The sequence below is a fragment of the Haliotis asinina genome, chromosome 8, assembly GCF_037392515.1.
Source record: "Haliotis asinina isolate JCU_RB_2024 chromosome 8, JCU_Hal_asi_v2, whole genome shotgun sequence".
Lineage (NCBI taxonomy): Eukaryota > Metazoa > Mollusca > Gastropoda > Lepetellida > Haliotidae > Haliotis > Haliotis asinina.
This window is the reverse complement of record NC_090287.1, coordinates 26,315,429-26,328,391: the sequence shown is the minus strand read 5'-3', so window position 1 is coordinate 26,328,391 and position 12,963 is coordinate 26,315,429. Positions and strand designations below refer to the sequence as shown.

Below are 12,963 nucleotides of genomic sequence, written 5' to 3'. Positions count from 1 at the left end.
TATTTTGATTACACTGAGACTAGAAATGTTTTGCTTATCAAAGTAGTAAACAATGAAATATACTTTGATCCTTTACTTACAATCTTTCATAAACTCAGGTAATGACAATTATTCTTATTGTGCCATTACCTTCTCATACAGTATACCATCATGATCGTATTTGACACCTGAAAAGTTTTTTCTTACCATAGTCGACGTGTAAGGGTTAGACCTCGTGGGTGTGGACACTCTTCCCATGCCATTGCTAGAAACAAAGCATGTGAGGATATGACTCTCCTGAAGAGGGCTTCTTACATACTACACAGTGGTATGGACTCCTTTTTTACTCATTAACAGGAGGCACACAATACACAGACTCAATCAAATACATTTAATATACTAAAAATCTGTTTAATACTGATTCAAACTTATTTGAATTTCATTGAGTTTAATAAAATGAAGTTCTCATTGGAGACAGATTCACATTCAGCATGTTTATCATCATAGCTGAGAGGAGCTGAACTGACCTTGATCTTATATTTGACCTTCACTAACAGTTTGGACACCTACTTTTCTAGTTTGGCTCGCAGCTGCTTGAGTTCCCTGCTATGAGCTGCCTTGAGTCTGAGAATCTCTTTCTCTCTCTCTATCCTCTCATTCTCCTTGTCTATCTTCCTGAGTCTGTCTCTCTCCACTTTCTCCTCGAACAGACGACGTTTCACCTCCTGCTCCACCAGGCTGTTGATCCTGAACACCACCAATGGGTGAGTATCAGTAACTAGGTTGTTTTTATCTCAGATAATGAAGCATCCCAGGTCAAATGGTGAAAGTGCCACAGTTTGGTTAGAGTGAAGACAAAACATTGAGTGTAGTTTAATGCCGCACTCAGCAATATTTCAGCTAGAGCGAGTGAGTTAAATTTTACGCCATACTCAACAATATTCCAGATGTATGGCAGTATTTCAGCTAGAGTAGCCAAAACGATCTTCCAGGAATGATGAAAGTAGATTCAAAAACCTTTGATAAATAATTCACAACTGTTCTGCAACTCCTTTTACAAAGCACTGAGGTGATCATAAGTCACTAAGGTAACCCTACTGAGTCTAACGACTGGGAGGTCGCGTCAGGTAACCTTTGAGATTGCCCAATCAAAACACAGCTTACCAAATCGCGGAAATGATAATTCGCACATACCTTTCGAACTTTTTATCTTGGGTGATGCACACGGCGCACGTTATGACCATGGCAACAGTGAGTAAATAGTCGCTGAAAGTTGTGTTTTTGGCAATATTCAAGGATGTCATCTAGCGGAAATATTAGCTGATGGTAACCATGTCAACAGAAACCCCAAAGATCAAATAACTGTGTTATATGAGGATTTTGTCTGTGGAGATACCTGTGTCAGTGACCTGAGTATTTTGAAGGTCCCTCCAATCCCTAAATAGTAGCTGTTGTCTGATTGGTTAAATCTATTTAACCATCTCGCGTTTGATTGGACGGTCATTGGTTGCTCAAAGGTTACCTGATGCCACCTTCTACTAGGTTTTGTAAGACTCAGTGGTGGAGTGTAACGAAGTTTACTAAGACTGTCATGATTCCAGTCGCTGCGAGCAAATGTTCTTGTGTTAACAGCACCATCAGACAATCTCGTTTTTTTCACCCAGTTCTTAATTCCGTCTTCGTATTGACCCAGCTTTGGGCTCTGACCTCGGACGGCCTTAACCAATTGGCATGGAAATTCTGCTGTTTTACTGCAGCTTTGGTGTTTGGGGAAACTTGCTTTCATACTACGGACTGTAGATTCATTGACTTTCTTCTTCAGTTCACAAGAGAACCTATGGACTGCCTTTATAACACCATGTTCAATCGCATACACAGCAATTTTCGCCCGTACTTCGGGATCGTAACTGCTGTATTCCCCACATTTTCTTTTACGGCATGATGGGTCACTTGATGTGTCACTTGTTGCCATTTCATCTTGGAGTTGATCTACGGCAGCATTTGCAGTGATTAAGACTTTGGCATCAGTCTCATCTTTGCAGTCATTTGAATCTGGAAGTCCAGGTGTCTTGGGGGTAGGTGCTTTCTTTACCCACATTCGCAATGCCATCATGAAATCATCAGAATTCGGAACATAACACTGATGGGTTTTTCAGTGCTTTATATAGTATACCATCACAATGTGTCACTTCCTAAGTTCTTAATACTTCCGTCAGTAACCGTATTACTGTAAATATCGGGCAGACAGGTATTTCCTGTGACTTAGCAATCCATAACGCATGTCAGGTTACGCCACTCTGATTGTTTTTATTGCTGTTAGTGGCGGGAAAACAGACAGCTGGCAGTTCCGGCAATTAATGATTCTGCGAATAATTAACCTCCCAATGTAGTCTAAATTGTCAACTCCGCGAAATTTGCACCAAGAGAATATAAGTACGTTCACAGTAAATGTCATTTTCTGATTTTCAGAGTGCTCTTCTATTATTTTCAGTGTACCTCACTTATAAGCGAGTAACATTTTCTATGCCAAATTGTGGGAATTCATTTGGTGCTTCATGTCAGTAATAAGTCATTGAGTCATATAGGTTGTATGGAAATTGCCAAAGTTTTGCGAATGCAAATTGATGAACAGAGATAACTCTAAATTTGTGTTTCTTGTCGTGGGTGTTGGATATGTGCCTAACTCTGGTACCTCAAAAGATAAAAAATTAACACTGTGGTGTTCAGCATGACAAATACACTGTGCACTGGTCCCTCAGGGACTATGTGTTTATGTAAACTCTATGTTTGCTTATTTTAAAGCTGAAACATTGGTAATAAACCCAAGTCGCTCATTAACACTATCATTGTCTATTCTTGTCCATGCTATATCACCTCACCTCTCCTTGTGCTCCATATCCTGCAATCTAAACTTTTCAAACTCAATACGATCCAGCTCTGCATCTCTCTCCTCCTCAAACTTCCGTCGTTTCTCTTCCAACTCCTGCTGTCCTCTCTCGATCTCTTCTCTCAGTCTTTCCATCTCCTAAACACATCCGTTACATTCCAACTGTACCTCATCTTCTCATGTATTTTATATCTTTCTAATTAAATGGTTAACAAAATTAAAACATTTAATAATTCTTGTACTTCCAGAAAAAACTACCACACCATACCAAACTTCTTTGAGCGGCATTTAGCTGTTGTTTTCCAATGCAAGGTGAGTGAGTGAGTGAGTTTAGTGTTATGTCACACTCAGCAATATTCCAGGTATATTGTGGCAGTCTGTAAATAATTGATTCTGGACCAGACAATCAAGTGATCAACAGCAGGAGCATCAATTGGCGCAATGGGGACCAAGTCAGCAAGCCTGACCACCCTATCCCATTAGTCGCCTCTTACGACAAGCAGAGTTGCCTTTTATGGCAAGCATGAGTTGCTGAAGGCCTATTCTACCCCAGACATTCATGGATCACTATGCAAGGTTACAATATATGGATGGACAACTTATTCATATCAAGACTGATCTTTCAGCATAGGCTCAAATACCATCAACCAAATGTGATAATGGCTTACACACACCTCCTGCTTACCATCAACTCATGAAAGATTCCAAATCAGTCATAATTCATTCTTAGGAAGCACTGCATAGCTGCAGGAATCATTCTTTCACTGATTCAACTGGTAATAATTTTGTTTTATCCTATTTCATTCACTAAGTGTATAATCGGTATTCTCCATTCCACTGTAGACATTTTAAGATCTGGGTTAGAACAGGTTCATTACCCACATGGGCAATGACCATTTCTGGTGTACCCCACCATAATACTGCTGGAATATTGCTAAACATGAGTAAAACCTCACTCACTCAGGAACTAGTTTTTATAACTCTCATCCATACACTCTAATTCACTTTCCTGATAATGGTGTCCACACCAAAGCAATGAAGTACAGCAGTTGTCCATCTTTCTTTCATCCATACTAAGTACTGCAACATTTATAATAGTGTTAGAGTCTGCAGTTCTTTCAAACCTATGTATTTACCTGTGTCTGTTGGTATAATTTTGACTTCTCAGCTTCAAACTGTTGGATTTTTCCATCCATCTGAGCTCCCAACAGCCCTTCTATGTCTGTCACAAAACCAGCATTACGGGAGTCCCTCTCTGACATCAGCCTGCAACACCAGGGATAGGTAAAACAGGGCATCAAAACAGGGGTAACTATTACACTAAATAGCAACAGGAAGCATTCTTTCATTGTATAGAAACAAGAAGCATTCTTACATTGCATAGTAACAGGAAGCATTCTAACAATACATAGCAACAGGAAGCATTCTTACACTGCATAGCAACAGGAAGCATTCTTTCATTGCACAGTACCAGGAAGTATGTTTACAACACATAGCAACTGGAATCATTCTTTCATTGCACAGTACCAGGAAGTATGTTTACAACATATAGCAACAGGAATCATTCTTTCATTGCACAGTACCAGGAAGTATGTTTACAACACATAGCAACTGGAATCATTCTTTCATTGCACAGTACCAGGAAGTATGTCTACAACACATAGCAACAGGAATCATTCTTTCATTGCACAGTACCAGGAAGTATGTTTACAACACATAGCAACTGGAATCATTCTTTCATTGCACAGTACCAGGAAGTATGTTTACAACACATAGCAACTGGAATCATTCTTTCATTGCACAGTACCAGGAAGTATGTCTACAACACATAGCAACAGGAATCATTCTTTCATTGCACAGTACCAGGAAGTATGTTTACAACATATAGCAACAGGAATCATTCTTTCATTGCACAGTACCAGGAAGTATGTTTACAACATATAGCAACAGGAATCATTCTTTCATTGCACAGTACCAGGAAGTATGTTTACAACATATAGCAACTGGAATCATTCTTTCATTGCACAGTACCAGGAAGTATGTTTACAACATATAGCAACTGGAATCATTCTTTCATTGCGTAGTACCAGGAAGTATGTTTACAACACATAGCAACTGGAATCATTCTTTCATTGCGTAGTACCAGGAAGTATGTTTACAACACATAGCAACAGGAATCATTCTTTCATTGCACAGTACCAGGAAGTATGTTTACAACATATAGCAACTGGAATCATTCTTTCATTGCACAGTACCAGGAAGTATGTTTACAACACATAGCAACAGGAATCATTCTTTCATTGCACAGTACCAGGAAGTATGTTTACAACACATAGCAACAGGAATCATTCTTTCATTGCACAGTACCAGGAAGTATGTTTACAACACATAGCAACAGGAATCATTCTTTCATTGCGTAGTACCAGGAAGTATGTTTACAACACATAGCAACAGGAATCATTCTTTCATTGCCCAGTACCAGGAAGTATGTTTACAACACATAGCAACAGGAATCATTCTTTCATTGCCCAGTACCAGGAAGTATGTTTACAACACATAGCAGCAGGAATCATTCTTTCATTGCACAGTACCAGGAAGTATGTTTACAACACATAGCAACAGGAATCATTCTTTCATTGCGTAGTACCAGGAAGTATGTTTACAACACATAGCAGCAGGAATCATTCTTTCATTGCACAGTACCAGGAAGTATGTTTACAACACATAGCAACAGGAATCATTCTTTCATTGCACAGTACCAGGAAGTATGTTTACAACACATAGCAGCAGGAATCATTCTTTCATTGCACAGTACCAGGAAGTATGTTTACAACACATAGCAACAGGAATCATTCTTTCATTGCACAGTACCAGGAAGTATGTTTACAACATATAGCAACAGGAATCATTCTTTCATTGCACAGTACCAGGAAGTATGTTTACAACACATAGCAACAGGAATCATTCTTTCATTGCGTAGTACCAGGAAGTATGTTTACAACACATAGCAACAGGAATCATTCTTTCATTGCACAGTACCAGGAAGTATGTTTACAACACATAGCAACAGGAATCATTCTTTCATTGCGTAGTACCAGGAAGTATGTTTACAACACATAGCAACAGGAATCATTCTTTCATTGCACAGTACCAGGAAGTATGTTTACAACACATAGCAACAGGAATCATTCTTTCATTGCGTAGTACCAGGAAGTATGTTTACAACATATAGCAACAGGAATCATTCTTTCATTGCACAGTACCAGGAAGTATGTTTACAACACATAGCAACAGGAACCATTGTCACTTGGCAAAGCAAGAGGATTATGATAGTTGTGGCTTTCAGAGACCACCCACCTGCACCATTGTACAGAATATATACACTGTACAGATGATGCATGCACATCATACCTTGCACTGCTTCAGAGCTAGTGAATGAGTGAGTCTAGTTTTACACCACACACAGCAATATTTCAGCGGTCTGTAAAATAATCAAGTCTCGACCAGACAATCCAGCGATCAGGTATGAGCACTGATGTATGCAATTGGGATACAATGACAACAATCCTATTAGTTGCCTCTTATGATAGGCATGAGTTACTGAAAATCTCGAATCTTCAGTGGTTGGTCCTGATACTGAAAACCTCATGGCTAGTCCAGACAGAGAAAACCTCATGGCTAGTCCAGACAGAGAAAACCTCAGGGCTAGTCTTAACAGTGAAATCATGGCTTGTCTTCACAGTGAAAACCTCAGGGCTAGTCTTAACAGTGTAAACCTCATGGCTAGTCCAGACAAAGAAAACCTCAGGGCTAGTCTTCACAGTGAAAACCTCAGGGCTAGTCTTCACAGTGAAAACCTCATGGCTAGTCCAGACAGAGAAAACCTCATGGCTAGTCTTAATCGTGTAAACATCATGGCTAGTCCAGACAGAGAAAACCTCAGGGCTAGTCTCCACAGTGAAATCATGGCTAGTCTTCACAGTGAAAACCTCAGGGCTAGTCTTCACAGTGAAATCATGGCTAGTCTTCACAATGAAAACCTCAGGGCTAGTCTCCACAGTGAAATCATGGCTAGTCTCCACAGTGAAAACCTCAGGGCTAGTCTTCACAGTGAACACCTCAGGGCTAGTCTTAATAGTGTAAACATCAGGGCTAGTCCCGACAGTGAAAACCTCAGGGCTAGTCTTCAAAGTGAAAACATCATAGCTAGTCCACATACTGAAAACCTCATGGCTAGTCCTCATAGTGAACATCTAATGGAAAAGTCCTCATAGCAAAAAGGTCAGGACTATTCTTCACAGTTAAACGTTAAGTCCATCCCTCATGGTAGAAAAGTCAGAACTTGTCCTCAAAGCAAATACCCAAGGCTGGTCCTCACAGTTGCACATACAACTATAGCCAGATCAAATATCCATGTCACTGAGATATCTAAAATTGGCTACAAGATAAGTCTATACTTGTGATGGCACAACCCATCTCATATAACAAAAACAATTACACTTTGAAGAAGACATCTGACCAAATTTCTATGTCTGTTCGGAAAACACTCTTTCAAGATTGAAGACCGTCGCTAAAAGGTCAATTGCGAGATTTGGGATCCCGTGAAGATTATTATCCTAGCCAACATTAAATATCTGATGCTATCAGATCTTGCCAAAGGCTTCACTTGAATAAGATATTTGACAATGTGATGGTCTGATTATAGATACCTGTATATATATACACTATTCATACTGGACTTAGTCTCCTTCAAAATTGGGTTTGCATGATCTTGGAGGTCCAATAGCTGTTGTCTCTGTGTCGTTTACAGCTTCAGTTTGTGTTTACCTCCATGATTACCATGTCGTTTCATTGTTGCTGTTCCTAACGATCTGACATCTCTTTTCCATGGCTTGTTCAGTTCAACATATTTTCGAACATTAACCAACACTCAACCTGGGTCCACTATCATCAGTAACAACTATTCATATCTCAACCATCCTTCATAACAGTAACTACCTCCACTTACATTTTCTTTCATCAGTGACATCAATATTTTCCTTAGTTTTTGTCAATCTCACCATTTCAGTGACAACTACCTCTATCGTAGTCTTACCTCATCAGTGACAACTACCTCTATCTTAGTCTTACCTCGTCAGTGACAACTACCTCTACGTTAGTCTTACCTCGTCAGTGACAACTACCTCTACGTTAGTCTTACCTCGTCAGTGACAACTACCTCCACCTCAGTCTTACCCCAGCAGTGACAACTACCTCTATCTCAGCTTTACCTCATCAGTGACAACTACCTCTGTCTCAATTCGATCTTATGTAGTCAGTGACAGCTACCCCTGCCTCCATCTTCCTTCAGCAATGACAACATAACTCCCTCAGATCAACAACTATTTCACCCGTGTCTCCATTTCAGCATGGAGCATCCACCATGTACGCCCTTCTCAGGTGAGAACACTGACAGCTATGCAAGGCTGGTGACATGTTAAATGTTATTCATGAGTTGACGGTCTTTCTGATGCATGCCCAAGGCAGGAACATAAACCATGAGTTACACCCCTATCATAAAGCACAGGAATGGGGCCTGCTCTGGAATGACCATGTCTCCATCCAGTTGATTGACATCAATCTTGGGAATGGTAGCTGTAGTCTGTGTTCCACAATACAGTAACAGGACATGATCACACCTTTATTTACTCACAAACTACCATTGTTGTAGTACTTGGATTGCTGGCAGGAATGGGCACAGTTTGGGAGTAGAAATTGCATGAGCCAATCAAAACCAGACATCAAAAAGACACTGGCAACAGTATATTCTTCTACAATAATTACAAAAATAAACAATGAATCCAAATAATTTTTTTCGCTCAGCTGGCCCATGTAGAACTGCAAAGTGTAGAACTTAGAACTTAGACATTTTTATATGGAGGTCAGGTTGACTCTCCAATGTTTTTTTTTCTTTTGAGGGTGTGTGTGTGTGATGGTGGCCTTGGGAAAAATCAAAATCAAAATTTCAGGTATATGACTCTAAGTCTGGATTCTTAAGAATTATCAAGTGTACGTTTGAATCAGTTTGAAATAAGAATTCAATTCAGTTATATTTATTACCTATAGTATTGAATTGTCTGGTTTAGATTAGTGATTTTTTTGCATCAGAAGCAACAAAGTGTTTGTTTTTTATGCATATTTTCACTTAACATTGTGCTATATCAGCGGGTTTTCTGGGGAACCCTGCATATTACACATAACACAACTTCACACTTTCTTTGGAATAACGTTCCTTGATACAAGAGCAACTAATAGTCCCTAAGAATGCCATAATCTGGCAGGTATTGGCACAAATGTTTTTAGTGAGGTGATTAAAGGTTTAACTGCAGGTGATTGCAGAGATTAGCATTACACAACCCATGATATCAATGACCTATTCACTGTTCACAGCATGTTACAACCAGCACAATATACATACCATATTATATACATGTCACACAGACATGTAATAAATCTTCATAACAAGCTATCCATTATTAACCTTGATACCTCCATAACTTAGACACTGATGATGACAGGAGCTTTAAACCCTGTCACTAAGTCATGAAGTCCCTGTCACACATGTAATGGCTACAGCCTGGGAAAGCCACTTTTAAGTGGAACATGGTGTGGCTTAACTGGCAATGGGCATGGTTGAGTGATTGTGTGAATGTGGCTCTCTCAGCAATGCTAATCTATGTTACTGTTAATAATTAATATCAAACTAGCTGCCTCACACAGGTACTGAACTACCTTTTACAAATTATTTAGGTTTAACTACAAGCAAACATTTCCTTCAAGCATTTCAACTTATGGACAGGCAAAAGGAATTCAATGTTTTATCCTTTTCTGATAACTGTTTGAGATAAGAGCTATAGTTGTGGTTTCAGTTACTATGTTATTTTGTCATTTATACCACAATTATACTTATAAACAGTCACATATGTGAACCCTAACAACTCTTTTTGTTGATTGCTGTTTTTAAACAAAATTTATGACTAGATTTTCCGAAGTCTGTATTTTTGTCATCATTGCAGCAATGACATTTTGCTTTGAGATTGAAATGTCACAATACACTTTATGTAAAATTCTTATCCAAAAGTCTCTGCTGATGCAATATACGACTCAGACAAACCAAAGTAGTTTATATGAGGACATAAATAAAAAATAAATACAAATGAAATTTTCTTAAGAACAAAAGATGAAATGGCCTAGTTTCGATACAATGATCCATTACTATGTGTACAGTCTACAATAAAAGCAGAGAAAGGAAGATAAAAAACAAATAAAAATAAAAAGAGTAATGTAAACTACAAACTTCCAACAAAAATAAAGAAGACAACCATCATATGTCAACTAAATAAACAAGTCATTTAAATCCATTGTGGTCAATGAGTGACAGTTATTTGATAATGATTCCCTTACTCATTGTGGCTTTCAAGGCAACAAGGTTTGGACTTGAAATGTGGGTTTAACGCCAGCAGGTACTTTTAAAATGTGACTTTCCTGGAGGGAACCATGTGACAACCCCCTTCTACTCTCTCCCTCCTCGCCCCTCCCAGCCAGTTGCGGCTAAAGCCATGTCTGCAGGAGATCCAATGCTAGTTCTGCTACTTTACACAATATCCATTGTTCTACCTTGTCCTGAGGGATGTACAGGAGATTGAGCAGGGTCCAGTTATTGATTATGCAACACTGGTGGACTTCAAAGTAAATATTGGATGGAAGCTGTCTGCAGTACTATCAACAACATACAAACTCAGCTGAGAAGCTACATGTAACCCTGTGACCACGATAACTTGAACTTGTACTGCACGAATGTTTTTTTTGAAATTTTGTATCATTTCTAACAATTATCAGTAAACTATTCAGTTTCCCATATCAATAAAACAGAAAGGAACTTAGCTCAAGTGCAGGATGATATGATGAATCAATTCTGCCTCAGTTTCAGGTATTGTTCTAGATACTGTCCTTGGCATTGTTCTACGCATTATTATAGAAGTTTTAGACCCTGTTCTAGGCATTGTCCTAGCCATCATTCTAGGCACTGTTCTAGACACTGTCCTAGGCATTGTTCTAGGCACTGTCCTCAACATTATTCTAGGCATTGTTCTAAGCATTGTCCTAGGCATTCTTCTAGGCACTGTCCTTGACATTATTCTAGGCATTGTTCTAGACATTGTCCTAGGCACTGTTCTAGACACTGTCCTTGATATTGTTCTTGGCATTATTCCAGAGATAGTCGTGGCAGTGTCTAAACATTGTTCTAGGCATTGTCCTTGACATTGTTCTAGACATTGTTCAATACACTGTCTTACACAGTGCCCTAGGTTCTATTTGGGAGTAACTGTTTGTCTACTGTTCTTTGTTCACCACTATAACAATGAGCATTGCCCTGGGCTATAGCAAATGACTGGTCAGATTCCCACAATATACAGCAAGTATCAGTATCTGAAATCTTAATAAATAAACACAGTCTGCACATATAAGGAGGACATGTCATACATAAAGATATGAAATTCAACCATGTGCACAAACAAAGCTGCCCCTTTTCCATAAAATGACCCATTACTATGTGACATTTTATTTCATGAGCGTTTATACATAGGAAATAAGACAATACAATCGACAATAAAAGCAGAGAAAGGAAGATTTTAAAAAAAACCAAATAAACATAGAAGGATTCATGTAAATAAAAAACTTCAATGTCCATTGCATATATGCATTACTGTCTATTTAATTCAAGCCTTGGGCCTACCTACCAAATACTGAACAACCAGATACTCCAATAGGTTCTACCGTCACACAACATCTCAATGATGGATTGTTCACAAGGCCACCAAACATTCCTAGCTATAAACATCCTCTAATCTCTCAATAAGAATTCGGCTTCCCTAACTGGGGTTGACAGGCTTGTTAAATACTTGTACTTAGCAAACAAGGCATCTCGGAAGATGGGCATCTTACACAACCAACGTTGAAATGGGGTCATTCCACACAGACACAGCCATTTTTTAAACTCTAGTAACACGACACAGAGGCTCTCAGTCCATATACAAAGATATAAATAACTGAACAAACCAATGGATGCTTCAATGTTGGTGTCCTTGATAAACAAATATAGAAGCATATAATAGTCAGAGGCACAAAATCTCAACATCAAACATCTGAAACTGTAATATTTCTAAGTACTTGCAATAATTACTTATCTGCCTCTACAACATAGCAAGCTATCATATTATGATCAGTGGTGCATGTGCATGTATGTGCATGTACGTGCATGCGGCCATGTGAGTGTGCAAGTGCCTTTGTGAGCATCTGTGTATGTAATTTGCAATTTATACCCAAAACATCATATCCAATTATAAGAAATGAACTGAAAACTATTCCATTAAATCACAAGCAAATAGCTTTTATAAGTGAAGGCCACAAAGACAACCAAAAAGTACCTTTTATCACACACTGCACACGTCTTCATCATGGGTAAGGTTAATCTCTCTGATGTTGATCCTACAGCAGCAGCTAGTGACTCAACTGGCTCCATGACTGTCATTACTGGCCATGATTATAACCAGAGAGCATTAGCTAACTACATTACACTGAGATCAGACTACACTGACCAATGACCAGCTAGTCATAATACAGCAACCAATCAGAATCAAAGTCTGACAGCTCACTGTTAACATAATCAGTCGTGATTGGTCGGTCTGCTAGTTATACAAAGTAGAGGGACTTGAAGCTAAAGTGTTAATTGACAATACAGACAATCAAGCTGTGACAGGGGGATTAATTAGCTGTTCCAGTTAGGTGTCAAATAGATAACAGGCATATGGATCATGGAGAACAAACAGGTAGCATGTGGCTACCACTAGTTAATACACAGACAAAGGCATTGTTTAATGGTAGTAGTGTCGTTGATGTAAGAGATGTCAAACATTGATACATTTGAGTCAACGCTGGAGGGTTCTGGAACTGCCTTCCTCTTTCTGTCTAATCATCCACACATTACAAAACCATATAGAAGAATTTTTGTTTTTGTAGAGAATAAGGTATACAGGATTAGTGTAAAACCTGGGTGT

The 12,963-nt window shown here is 38.9% G+C and overlaps 1 protein-coding gene across 1 annotated transcript in view; it reads right to left on the bottom strand.

The window, feature by feature from the left end:
- The window catches only part of LOC137293519 (kinesin-like protein KIF16B), a 56,109-nt gene that overhangs the window by 3,362 nt on the left and 39,784 nt on the right, over window positions 1–12,963 (bottom strand). The window contains exons 26-29 of the mRNA XM_067824119.1: window positions 4,003–4,132; window positions 2,859–3,004; window positions 550–726; window positions 187–244 (exon numbers count right to left, since the gene is read on the bottom strand). Of these exons, the coding sequence (XP_067680220.1) occupies window positions 187–244; window positions 550–726; window positions 2,859–3,004; window positions 4,003–4,132 (511 nt within the window). The remainder of the gene's footprint in view (window positions 1–186; window positions 245–549; window positions 727–2,858; window positions 3,005–4,002; window positions 4,133–12,963) is intronic.